The 13,233-nt window shown below is 37.7% G+C and overlaps 1 protein-coding gene across 10 annotated transcripts in view; it reads right to left on the bottom strand.

Annotated features, from left to right (window-relative positions):
- ENPP2 (ectonucleotide pyrophosphatase/phosphodiesterase 2) overlaps positions 1-13,233 on the bottom strand; it is a 113,764-nt gene that overhangs the window by 20,574 nt on the left and 79,957 nt on the right. For 5 of the 10 annotated variants that reach the window (XM_063451112.1, XM_063451113.1, XM_063451110.1 and 2 more), the window contains exons 20-22: positions 8,739-8,795; positions 8,301-8,453; positions 1,626-1,762 (exon numbers count right to left, since the gene is read on the bottom strand). In XM_063451112.1, the coding sequence (XP_063307182.1) occupies positions 1,626-1,762; positions 8,301-8,453; positions 8,739-8,795 (347 nt within the window). The remainder of the gene's footprint in view (positions 1-1,625; positions 1,763-8,300; positions 8,454-8,738; positions 8,796-13,233) is intronic. The other 5 variants (XM_063451115.1, XM_063451116.1, XM_063451117.1 and 2 more) reach the window with 2 other exon arrangements.

Genomic DNA, 13,233 nt, shown 5'->3' with positions numbered 1-13,233 from the left:
TATATTCTTGTATATTCAGTTTTTACATAGTAACGCCAGGTGTTGCTTAACCCTTTACCAACTCTCTGAATTGTCTCTTATTTGCAAAACCTTTCAATTCACCAACTATCTTATTTGGAGTCGACCATGACACCGTTTATGTTAATATTGTTTTATCTGTCTGCTACTGAAGTTTGATCTTCACCTTCTGTACATAAAAATATATCAGGGTGTTCCGTAAAGTAATCCCGACACCCATTTTTTCTGTTGTACTTAAAAGTTTACAATGTTTTATGGAAAAAAAAAAGACAAAAAACAAAAAACTGCACAAACAAAACAACCCATTCATGCATAAAATGACACAGCTTCATTGTAATGAATCCTTGTTCCTTGTAATAATAGAAATCATGTAAAAGAAGCATGTAAACCCTTCTCAATCAAGGAAGCAGGGCCAGTGCAAGGATTTTTGCCACCCTAGGATAAATAAAATTTGCCGCCCCATTCTCCCCACAGTGTTCATGTAGGTTTAATCCCACAAGATTAAACATTGCCTTACCTTGAAGGGTTAAACAAGACACTAGTAGCTGTCACACTGACAGCCACTAGAGACACCTCTGCTACAATGCCATGTTTAACTACGAGAAGCATTGGAAGTGTATAGCGCTTGCCACTCCTGTATGAGGAACATTGGACTGAACCAGCGTTGTCCCATTAGTGACATTGAGCGAGGTAAGGAGGCAAGCAGTGCAGAGGTAGACTTGCATCTTGATAAATGTAAGTAACCCCAGGGGTGTACTTAGAACATTTGGTACCCAGGGTGGATCCTGTGTTTGGCAACCCCTCCTCCACTCCCCTCCCCACACTTCTGCTCCCTGACTGAAACAAGCTGACACACACACACACACACACCATAATGTCCCCCACTTGCCTTTATTTGTTATGGTCTCTCCATAGGTCCAGTCCAGTCCTGTCTGCCTTCATTCTCTGTAAGTTTCACCTGTTGTACTCCAACCCACTTTACCCTGAGTGCAGGGGAAGAGGCGGAGAGATTGTACGATGTGCCCATGCGCTGTGGCATAGGAAGTGTCTAAGGGGGACGGCTCTGTGATTCTGGCTGGCTGAGGATGATAGCACCGGGCGCTAGTCTGGAGCCATGTAAGTGCTCCCTAGCGCCCGGTGCCATCACCTGTGGCACGCCAAACACAATTTGACCCATATAGAGGGACGGCCCAAACCAGCAGTAAAACTGCTGCCGGCGCCCCCGATTAAGCAGCGCCCTACGCGGCTGCCTAATCGGCCTACCGGGCACGTCGGCCCTGCCAGGAAGAGAATTTTCCAATCGGCATCCTTTTAAGCTTATTGGATAGGTAAATCAACCTGCTAACAACCTGTTCACTGACTGGACCAAATAGCTTTGTGAATGATAGCACATTCAGCTTTGCAAAGAACAAAGTATTTCAGAAGAATATTTCATTCATTCAGATCTAGGATGTGTTATTTTTGTGTTCCCTCTATTTTTTTGAGCAGTGTATTTGACAATATTTGATGTTAAATCCAATTAAATGGAAATTACAAAAGGGAATCATCTAATCTCTTATTATAATAGCTTAAATAGAAGCTAAACATTAGGAATGGAATGCACTAACCTGCTTTGAAACGGTGTATGATGTCCAGAGAGGCATTAGGAATACATCACTGTAGCCACTTTGAAAGTCAGTATGATACAAAACACTGTATTTCGTCTTGTACAGCACTGCAGGTCTTCCATACAGGACATTTTTATCTGCAAATGAAAAACAACAACTAATTTTACACAATTGCACAGCATGTTGTATTAAACAGAGTTTGTATGGTCACCGATGCAGAAGACATAATTACAACAGATCAAAGAAAAATGCTAACTTATTGACAAGTAAAGTGTATCAATAGATTCTAGCATGCCTGCCTTCTGTGTTACTGGAGAGATAGTATAGCAGGATATGAATAAACCGACTTGTCTTTTTAGTACTGTACCTCTATTAAGGTAATTAAAGTGATATTGGAGGCATCAAAATAAGTCTAGCTTAATGAAGATGTTTTGGTGTATAGATCAAGTGCCTGCAGTCTCACTGCTTAATTATCTGCCATTAGGGTGTTAAAATACTTGTGTTTCTGTTTATGCAGCTCTAGCCACACCTCCTCTGTCAGTGGCTCACAGCCTGCATGAGAAAATTAATTGTTTCATTTTCAATCAGATGTAAACTTGCTTTATACGTTTTCATTTCCTGCTATGTAAATTGAACTTTAATCACACACAAGAGGCTCCTGCAGGGCCTACAAAGTTATTAACAAAACAGGAGATACAACATTTTTAAATAAACATCAAAAAAGGATGTTTAAACAATAGATCTCTCTTTACAGGAAGTATTTAGGAAATCTGTGCAAGTGACGTCTAAATGGCAGAGAATTGAGCAATGAGACTGCAGGTGCATGATCTATATACCAAAACTGCTTCATTAAGCTAAAGTTGTTTTGGTGTCTATAATGTGTCTTTAGGTAATATTAATCATTTTACATTTGTGTGTGAAAAGCCATGTGCAGTTACAACTACACATTTCTTTCTGGGGAGTTTGTTTTATTAAATGTACAATTTAAGTAGTATCTATGTTTGTGTCTCCTTTGATTTTTTTTTCTATTTTTATCGGCATGTTCTAATTTAGCCTTTTTTCTTGACCTCGACAATTCTATAATTTATCTTGTTATGAGCTTATTTTATCCCGTCTAAAGGAAGGCATGACCTGAAAGTAAATGCCTATTGTCAGCAATTTGTTAGAATCATTTGCGTTTTACCTTTCCTGCTTTCATTTTTTGAAAAATTACCAGAAGCATTCTAAAGAAGATTTTGAAACTTGCCTCATCGAAGAGAAATGTAAACATTCATTGTATTTTCCTTATACAGACATCATAATGAAATTGCTTTATATAGTAATTAAGACTTATCGTTTAGCAAATGATGACCTAAACACCTCATTGCCTCACTCATGTCTTTCTCCAGTCTAGATCCATTTTTTTTTACTGCTCTGAACATTGTATTTTATGTGATAGCTCTTCATTAAGTTGTGTGTCAATATGTGCACCAATCACTTTCTGTATGCATTTAAGATAATAATTATGCATAGAGTGAAACAAAATACCAAAGAAAATGCGTGCGTGGAATTTAGTTAGTTATGAGGTTGTAGCTCTTCAGAAAAAACAAAAACAAAATAATCTGCTTCGAATAGAAATTCTTAAGAAAGTGATTGGAATTAATTCCCCAGACAGAGAACTCGAGCAAACTGAGAATTAAATTGCAAAATGTGGATTAATGCTGTTGGGATGAACAGTGACAGAGGAGGCACAAATTAATATTATTGTCCATAATTTCTTTCTCTTGAAGAATTTCTGACTTAATTTTAACATCAGGTTATATCATTTCTTATACAATGTTTTGATAGTGGAATAATCTCTTGAAGTGTTCAGTGGCATTTTGCTGTGTTCTTTTACAGTGATCATATTGGAGATTAAGATGCTTATTAGCTACAAAGCTGTAGCAAGGTTATATCTTATTTACAAACATATGAACCGGACTTTAAAAAATGGATGTTGTAGCCCATTAACAGGTTTTAGAGTCTGTACCATCGCCCTCCTTATATCTCCTGTTTCCCAGTTCTGTCATTGTGGTCTTGAAAGGCCCTTGTCAAAGCACTGTTTAATGAATAAATGTAGGCTTACAGGTGTCTTTACATTTACAGCAGAACTGCACAACTTGGCATTAGGAAGGGGCCAAAAAAAATATTAAAAATACAGATACACACACAAACAGACATACAGATACACACACAGACAGACATACAGACAAACAGACACAAAGACAGACATACAGATTCAAACATACTGAGAGACAAACATACAGATTCATACACACTGACAAACAGACAGACACATACATACATACATACATATAGACATGCACGTCAAAATATACTCTTATAGCCACCCTCCAGTTTCCTACCTTGGCTGCTTTAGAGTGGCTTCCCTGATGTCCAGTCTGCAGCCTGAGTATGTTAGGACCCCCTACTTCCCTGGCTCCTGTCTCTCTCCCAGCCTGGCCCCCTCCTCACAGCCACCTTCCCATGCAACTGCAGTCTCTGGGAGGAAGTAACTCGAGGCACACACTTCCTCCTGGGATGCCGATAAGCAAAGGGCCTGGTAGGGCTGTTAAAGTGCTTTTTACCATTTCCTGAGTCCAGGCTTCCATATTGTGAAGACACCACCAACCAGTTTTGAGGGAGTTCTGGATTATACCCCCCCCCCCAAACATCTAAGGCGATCCTATTATCTATATCTTGTGAGTTCTTCTTATATTGGCACAGTCATATTGTTTATTTACAGTACTACACTATTGTATTGTGTTTTTGTTCTGTAGACTATCATCTACACTCCTCTGCCATGTGTGTGTGTATGTGTATATATATATATATATATTCTACATACCCTACCGGTAAGAACTAGATTTCTACCTTAATAAACAACCATTGAAATCTCCAAAACGATAACTTTGCCAATCTGCTGCCTCTGGAGATCTCCTATCTTTCCCTTATTAGTGTGTGTTACCAGCCCCAAACAGAGAGTAACCATTTCAGTACTAGTGATGGGGATGGAATATTTGAGTGGAGAAATGTCACTCCAGATTACAGCCCCACCACCCCAGCTATAAACTGTCATAAGTTTCCCTACACATGCACAAGAGAGTATGAAAATGTATAAATGTTAGTAACGCGATCTTAGAAAGAAAGAAACATACATTTATATACATATATCAAAATTAATAGTGTTATTTTAATGGTAAGGTTTGCTTCTTTTTTTTTTTTTTAAATCCACTTTAAAAGAAAATGCTTAGTGACAAGTTAATTGTGAACAAAAATAAATGCTGAATGCTTGACAAAGGCCTCTGTGTAGGTGAAAACGTTGCTGCTCTTTCTGTTGTAGTAAAGCTGCCATATGTGATATCCGGAGTGCTTGGACCCGATTTATTTTTGTCTACTATATTGGGGTCTGCAGGCCCTGGGTCTGGAGCACCTGGATTCTAATGGTGTCCTAGAGTTTGTGTAAATTACTAAAGTTAATTGTGAACAGCATCTTTAGTTCTTCATCTCTGAACTCAAAACTACTTTACATGGACTGAACGTTAAATGAGGTAGTACAAATATCAACCACACAAATGGGTTTGCTAGGCACACACTCCTAAGTAAGTAGGACAAGAGAACACACTGACACATTTGTTAATATTTTAGATGCAGAATAACTGGTTTGCAAACAGCTAAATAAAACATGTGCTCTCTCCCAAGTACGTTCCTGACAAATGTAAACAAAAAAATAAATGCAATTTGTATCGAGTAAAAGTCACTATGTCTTGTGCAAAAATAAAATATGCCGCTAACCGAGATATGTTACCATAGAAATACAATTGAAATTAAGCACCCCTCTCACACACATTACACCCCTCACACACAACGCACCCCTCTCTCTCTCTCTCTTACACACAGCACCCATTACACACAGCATCCTTTGCGCACACATTCCCTGCTGCGCGTGGCACTTTAACATAGACAGCAACACATCAACCAAAACCGAGAAAGCTTCTCAGTGTAGCAGGGATTGTTGCTCACACATGGGAGTTATAGAAAAATCTCTATATTAAGAAAAACATGTGCAACAGCAGACATCTCAATGTGTTCCTAATAAAGAGGATTTTTTTACAAAAATCATTTGTAAGCAACCAACTCTGCTGGAGTGCAGAGATATTTTTCATGTCTTGTTTCCCATTTATCGTGTAATGCACTAGTGCAAATATATTAGTATATTAATATATTTAGTGTATAATATATACACACAATCTCTGAAATTAAAACAATGTGCACTTTAATACACTAGAGTACAACTGCATGGTGGGTTTACATAAAATGTATATACTTTATTTTAACAAATACAATTATAAAATACCAGTCAGAATAAATAAAAAGGAAGAAATACAGACTTTTTTTATTCTGACTGGTATTTTATAATTTTATTTGTTATTTCACTTTTAAATATTTGTTAAAATAAAGTATATACATTTTATGTAAACCCAGTCTTTCTCAGTCCTACTTCCTATTTCATCTTGCTGCTGCTACATTTGGGTCCACTATATCCTTAGGTGGGGATTATTCCACCTGAAGCTGTCTACACTAGAGCAGGTTCATTGCTCTAGTATATGTAAGTAGGATTACTTTTATCTGCGCTACACCTATACTTACAATCTATACCATTTTCTTTCTTTTCCTTTTTGTCTTATATATTACCTATACCCATATCTACAAGTCCACCAGGAAGACCACATATCAAGAAATTCTTAGACGGGGATTATTCTGTCCAGGCCCTTACAATTGAGCTTATATAGCTCTCCAAAGTGTGAGTGTGGATCATATATTCTTTCAATATTCACTTCACTGTTGTAATATATTGCACTATTATTTTATTCTGTTTTTCTCTTTGAAGCTATACCATTGACAAGTATCTTCAACTACGTATGTAATACATTTTTTATATTGTTAGCGCTGTTCACCTTTTTATTTTATAAACCTGTCTTGTTTTTCACAAGGTTGGGGGAACACCTTGTTGGTGAATTGCAGCTCATCTATAGATAGAGAGCACTTATTTCTGTTTTTTACATGCATTTGTTTTTATTAGGGTATTTCTATAAAGCCATAATTAAGAAAAAAAAAATAACAAAAAAAAAATCATTTATTTCTATGTGGGCAGAGAAGTGTCTATTTAAAGTGTAATACTTTAGCCAGCAAGACCAGTTCCCCTTCATATTAACTCGGGTCTTTTTCCAGCTTTAAGCAAGCATGTTTTTCCTTTAAAAGTGTGTATATGGTTACTCCCATACTACATATTGTGATTTTACATTTAAAGGGGGACTGATGAGAAAACAGATTATTATATTTACAATGGCAGTCAGCATCGGGAAAGCATAGAGAGAAGAGGAGAAATTAAACAATGTTTCGGTTTTTCATTTTCATTTGAAATGTTTGCCCTGCCTGTGCCTTGTGTGAATTGGATTGTGATGTAATTGTTAAGTTTAGAATATATTTAAAAGAAAATGGAAGCATCTCATGAAGGAAGAGAAAAAAAAAATAGAAAAAATAAAGGTTAGCACAAGTTATAGGTGATGATTTTCTTTCCAGTTATATAATTTCCAGAGAAGTGTCAGTTCATCTTTAACTACCAGGACATAGAACTCCAGTATCACCAGGATATTCAGTACCATTCCATGAGGAAAATGTGCCAACGATGTTTCAGAATTAGGTTTTTAGAGGTAAAGGTTTGTGTTATTAATGGTCCACATTTATCATTAATAGCTATTGGAAAGGTACTTGTTTTTTAATATATAATATAGGACCTTGATAAGCTTTTAACACAACAAATTAATTGCTTAATACGCTATATAGCTATCATTTTATTTTATTCTATTAAGGTGTTGTTTATTACTGGAGTAGTCCACTAGAATGGAACCTGGAACGGTCACTTCAATCTGGAGAGGCTGATCTGTCTGCAGGGTGAACTGTGTTACTGAGCCACTAAGCTCATGGCCTCATGCCTACACCAAGCATTGGCATCCACTGCAAGTCCAGATTCTGAGAATAACATCTCCTATGGAATACGGAATGTCAAGGTTGCCAATGCCTGGTCTAGACCTATACAAAAGTCTACATTCTATGATTCAGTGAGAATTATCCATTGATTAATCAATCTTTTAAAGAAAAACTTCCATTATTTTTATTATTACTGAAAAAAAATAATAAAGATTATTTATAATAGAGTCTTGTTTGTATCATTATGGAATAAATAAAACTTAACATTTCAATTAATCTCTTGGTTTACCCTTACACCATGGGGCGGTCATCTTAAACCATCTATGGTCAGAAGCACCATTGATCTGTTATGGCCATGCACAATTAAATGTCTGGAACAGTGCCAGAGTGCATTCTACAGAGTGTATACCAGCTCCTCCTAATCCACAAGGCTTTTGTTCAGAAAAGCTATTCTTCTGACCAAAGAGAATGTAAAAAATGGCTGCGCCAACATAGAAATGGTAATCCAAGAGAAGCATTATAAAGAGATATTAACTTACATGTATGCATTGCAAAATATTACAAACCAAGGATATGATACATGTAAGCTTTTGAGATAATACTGAAATAGGTGACAGTCTTCCTTTAAGAGCAAAGCCTACAGATTGAATGGTTTCAAAAGCTCACCAGCTTTGCCTGTGAGTGACTCTGTTTGCTCTGTCACAGAAGTCCTTTCCATTGAAGAGACAGTTAGGGCTGCCTCTTCTGAGCTGCCACTTAACCATTTTAATTTCCAGGACCCTTTAATCTCATCCTCAACTTCACTGTGCATTTCTTGGGCTGATCGGCCATTGAAGAAGAAAAGGAAAAATAGTGGTAAAAAAAAGAAAAAGAAAAAAGAAAAGAAAAGAAGGCAACAAGCAATTGAGTATTAGTTTGTCGAGTGAAAATACAGCTGATAGGTTGAAACCCAGTAGTGATTTCTCCCAGTGAATAGGAATATTGTTCAGGCTATGTTCCTGCTTACATAGCATAGTAATACAGGACAGTTACAAAATTGACCTCAGTAACAATGTATTGAGTTCACCACCACATGATTTCTACATCAATAATGAGTACACAAACCTGAAGTCCTGGAAGGCAATTCCTTAATTTCATTGCTAAGCTCGTCTACTGCCAATTCTGTTAATACAAACAAATAAAAGAATTACTGCAACCACTGGAGTGAATACACAAATAGCATTGTGTATACCTAAACAATTAAATGTGTAAGTGCCAGACTCACCATTGTCTGTAATCCGACAGTAAATTTACAGCAGTGTTTGAACTGTCCACAACGAACACAAAAAGGTATAAAACCTCACAAATCATTAAGGAAATGTTCCAGCCATTCCCTGTTGTATATCAAGTGATTGTTCCTCAAGTTCTCTTGAGGGGGACGAGCATGACTTGAAAAGGGAGCAATAAAGAGATTGCTCTCCAGATTTAGTTGCAGTATTGAAGTTGGCCTTCCAGAATCAGGAATCTACAATTACTTGCAGATCCAGAATTGTAGGATCTACTGTTAAATCAACATCTAGAATTACAGCAGACTTTGTACTAATGAGAAAGTATTATTTGTGGATATCAACAGCTGGAGATAAGCAAGTTGTCTTCTAGGGACATTGTTTAGTACAAAATTCTATACAGTAGGTAAAACGTGCACACCTAATGATGGTGTATAGTGCTCAGTTTGACCCCATAGTACTGCCTACTGCCTTTGTCTCAGTTACTACTTAATGTAGCTTGACTATGTAGTTACAAAACTGGTCAGGATCCCTAGTCACATTACTTTAGGGGCATTTGTGAGTTTGAAAGAGGAGCGTTACATGGACTACCCTTCTGATGGGTCACTTTACTATACTAATGTCATGTTTATCATATTAAACTAACAATTGTCTGAAATTATAAGTCTTACATTTCACCTTCCATTCCTTCCAAATGGAAAGTATATAAACACTTATTTTTCTAGATGTCCCTTGATGGTCCTGATAACAGAACATAAGTCGAGCTACACCAGCGATATAGGGTTTTGGGAGAGCCTCATTATTGCCCTATTATTTTGTCAAATTACTTGCACAATAACTACTACACAGATCTATTACACTATTATGGTGTCCTTCAAATGCATGTTGTGGTCAACAACTGCATGTCCTACAAGTTTTGGGTCATATGAGCTTTTTTTCCCCCATTTATTAGGAATTATGGGAGATATTTTACAAAATTCTTTCACCAAATCAATTTCTCTCATCTCCAAGACAATTCAGGTCTGAAATGGTATTCAGGGCACTTCCTTCTATGAATGATGGCTACATTATGTAATATTAAGCATGCAAAAATAGTTAAATTTCAGATTAGTCCTAATTCACTTCTCTGATAAACTACTTTTTTAGGTTATTCTTAAACTGATGAATGACACAGTAACTCCTCTTTTACCAACTTTTAATGAACAGTTCCTTAATTCTCCATCCACTAACAGACCTGTTTAATAGAGGTGTTAAACTAAACAGCGCCACACAAATTAATTCATAGTCATAAATTAACCAAAATTAATCTGAATTTTTATTTTTCAGCGTATCCCTGTGTCTGGCTATAGTATTGTTAACATGCGACCCTATTCACAAGTCACTGCAATTTGTGAATCTGTTTCTATAATCATTCTTCATAAACAATTACTGCAAGGTATTTAATCCTTATCATTTTCTCTACAGGCTTTAATTTGTCCAACTTAACAAAGATTGTTTTGTCTATAGATAAATAAATTATAATGTGCACATAAAATATGTACAGCTTATTGCTGTCTATGGTGGCATCTCCCCATTTTTGTCAACGTGTGCAATTTCACAAAAACTACGACCCATCTGGAACAGTATTTGAGCAGCTGTAGGTGGGTCAGGCCATGGGTGCAGAAGAACCCTCGATGTTGTCACTCAAAAACAGTTCAACAAAAAACTGTGAGGTTACACCTACATAAATTTTAATCACAACAATAATCAGAGTTGGTTATGATGCCCCTTTAAACATATAATAGAAAGTATACATATAATAAAGCTGCATAAGTTTATTATTTTTATTAAAGGACCAGGAAACAGCCCCCCCTCTCTCCCTCCCCCCCCCAGGCTGAAGGGGGAGGAAGGGGTTAAATTCTTACCTTTCTACAGCGCCAGGCTCCTTCGGCGCAGCAGACTCTCCTCCCTCTTCCGACGTCATCCGCCGAATGCGCATGCATGGCAAGAGCCGCGCGTGCATTCAATCAGACAAATAGGAAAGCATTTCTCAATGCTTCCCTATGGACGCTGGCGTCTTCCCACTGTGAAAATCACAGTGAGAAGCGCGGAAGTGCCTCTAGCGGCTGTGAATGAGACAGCCACTAGAGGCTGGATTAACCCATAGGTAAACATAGCTATGTTTACAGCTGCAGGGTTAACCCTAGATGGACCTGGCACCCAGACCACTTCATTGAGCTGATCTGGTCTGGGTGCCTATAGTGGCCCTTTAAGTAGTTTTTTGGCAAGAATATGTCGTCTTACTCCCTCCTCCACTCCCCCCCACCCCTCTGTTTTTAGCCACGCTTTTAAAAAAAAAAAAAAAAAAGATATATTAAGAAACCCCCCTTTTCATTCCATCCCCACAACATTAAGTATTTTATTGGACCACCGATACATGGCGTAATGTTACACAAGTGGAAACAAGAGAGGAGAACCTCGTCTGGCACTGGATTCTAGGTAAGTAGTTAACCTATTTTATAGATTTTTTTTTAAATGAAATAAAGGGTAGATAGGGTCAGTAGTGCTTAACATGGCATTTTAAAGAGGAAAAAAGTATTGCTAAAAAAAAAATGGATTATAGTAACCCTTTATATATTTCAGGAACCATAGGAAAACCTATTTCCCTTAACCATAAGTTTACCAAAATGAGCCAATAAGGTATGAAACTAGCCACTAGAGGAACACATTCACTATCAGACAATATCAAGATTGAGTACTAAGTATTGGTAGAACACCATATGGCAAGCCTCTGTGACTGGGATTTACAACTACAGAACATTAGATTTCACACATAGCACTATAAAAGACTTGTTACACTATGACAAAATTCCTGCACATGCAAATATAACTAGTCAGACGTTTTCAGATATACAGACTTTATTACAAACATTTGGTGACTTTGATACTAAAGTAACACAGTGAATACCAAGTATTACCAAGTAGTGAATCAAGTATTTCAGCTTGCTTCTCGATTTTACATTTTATAAAATTACCAATTTCAACAGAAAATCGACACATTTATAAAATCCCTTTTCCTCTCATCTAGAATGAAAACCTGTTACTAGTACTGCAGGCCCCTCTGTAATACACCCCTATTGGAGTAGTAGTCAATACAAACACAACCTCCTACAGAGCAGACAGATATGTAGGCCATTTGATACTACTGCAGCCTCCTCCCTATATAATTAGGTCCCTATATAATTAGCGTATCTCCCAAGTGTCCCTGTTTAGTACAGATAGTCCCTAGTTTGAACTCAAATCCCAATTTCTACCCTAGTGTAGCTCTTTTCCAGGAGCTCCATGTTGTTGGTCTGTGAGAGTGTATAAAAGAGGTCAACCAGCATTAAAATTATTAATAGGGGCTTTTAAGTATGTGTACTTGATCAGGAGAGGATAGGAGGGGGCGGGCAATTTAATATGCTCTATTATTATTATTAATATTTTTATTAAAAAGAGAAAAACAAGCTTATTCCCCCAATCCCTGATTCTTAGTTTTGGGTGACATGTATTACCCTGGTGGTCGGGTGGTAAAAGATTGTAGCCAACACCTGTGTCAGATGCCAACTGAACGCATTACTCCCAAGCTCTGGCACTGTGATAGTGTTAGAGCATTGCAGTGGTAACCTGCAGCAATGCTCCGAATGGCCAGAGCAAGCAGGTAGAGTATACAATGTCTAGAGTCTCCCGGAGCCCTAACTGCAGTACTGTGCATGATGCCAATATTCAGTGGGATCTTTCATCTCCCCACCGGTCCATGAAAATACACAGCACCTTCTGCGTGGCCTGGTCATGGAGATCCTTTGATCTCCATCTTGGCCTCAGTCTCTGGTCATTGTGACCCACGGGCATTTGCAGGTTTATCCGATGGTCAGTCAAGGCCTGCGTGTAATAGAGTGAATATTTAGCTGCAACACCACTACCAGCCCAACAGCATCAACATTATTACATATTATTGACAGAACACAGATTTTTCTTTAGGAAAATCCACCCCTTAAGATAAATTGAAAGGGACACTGCAGGCACTCCAGCCACTTCATCTCATTGAAGTGGCTATAGTTCCTCGAGTCCCATAGCATTATCCCTCTCTTCATTGTTTCTGTACAGTTTAACACTGAAAGAGAGATCCCCGTTGCCCCTAGTCCCCTTCAGCTTCTGCATTAGCCCAAAACAGAAATAGGCACAGTAATAAGCTGAGAGTGTAAGCAGAGTGCTCTTACTTTATCAATGCCGCCCATTGCTGGCGTGACATGGTAGGGTTATAGTGAAGTGTAACTAAGAATTAACTATAACCTCAGCAAAGGGCAGAGCCACAG

Source organism: Pelobates fuscus, chromosome 4, assembly GCF_036172605.1.
Source record: "Pelobates fuscus isolate aPelFus1 chromosome 4, aPelFus1.pri, whole genome shotgun sequence".
NCBI classification, from domain to species: Eukaryota; Metazoa; Chordata; class Amphibia; order Anura; family Pelobatidae; genus Pelobates; species Pelobates fuscus.
The sequence above is the reverse complement of the archived record's forward strand: the minus strand, read 5'-3'. Positions and strand labels throughout refer to the sequence as shown.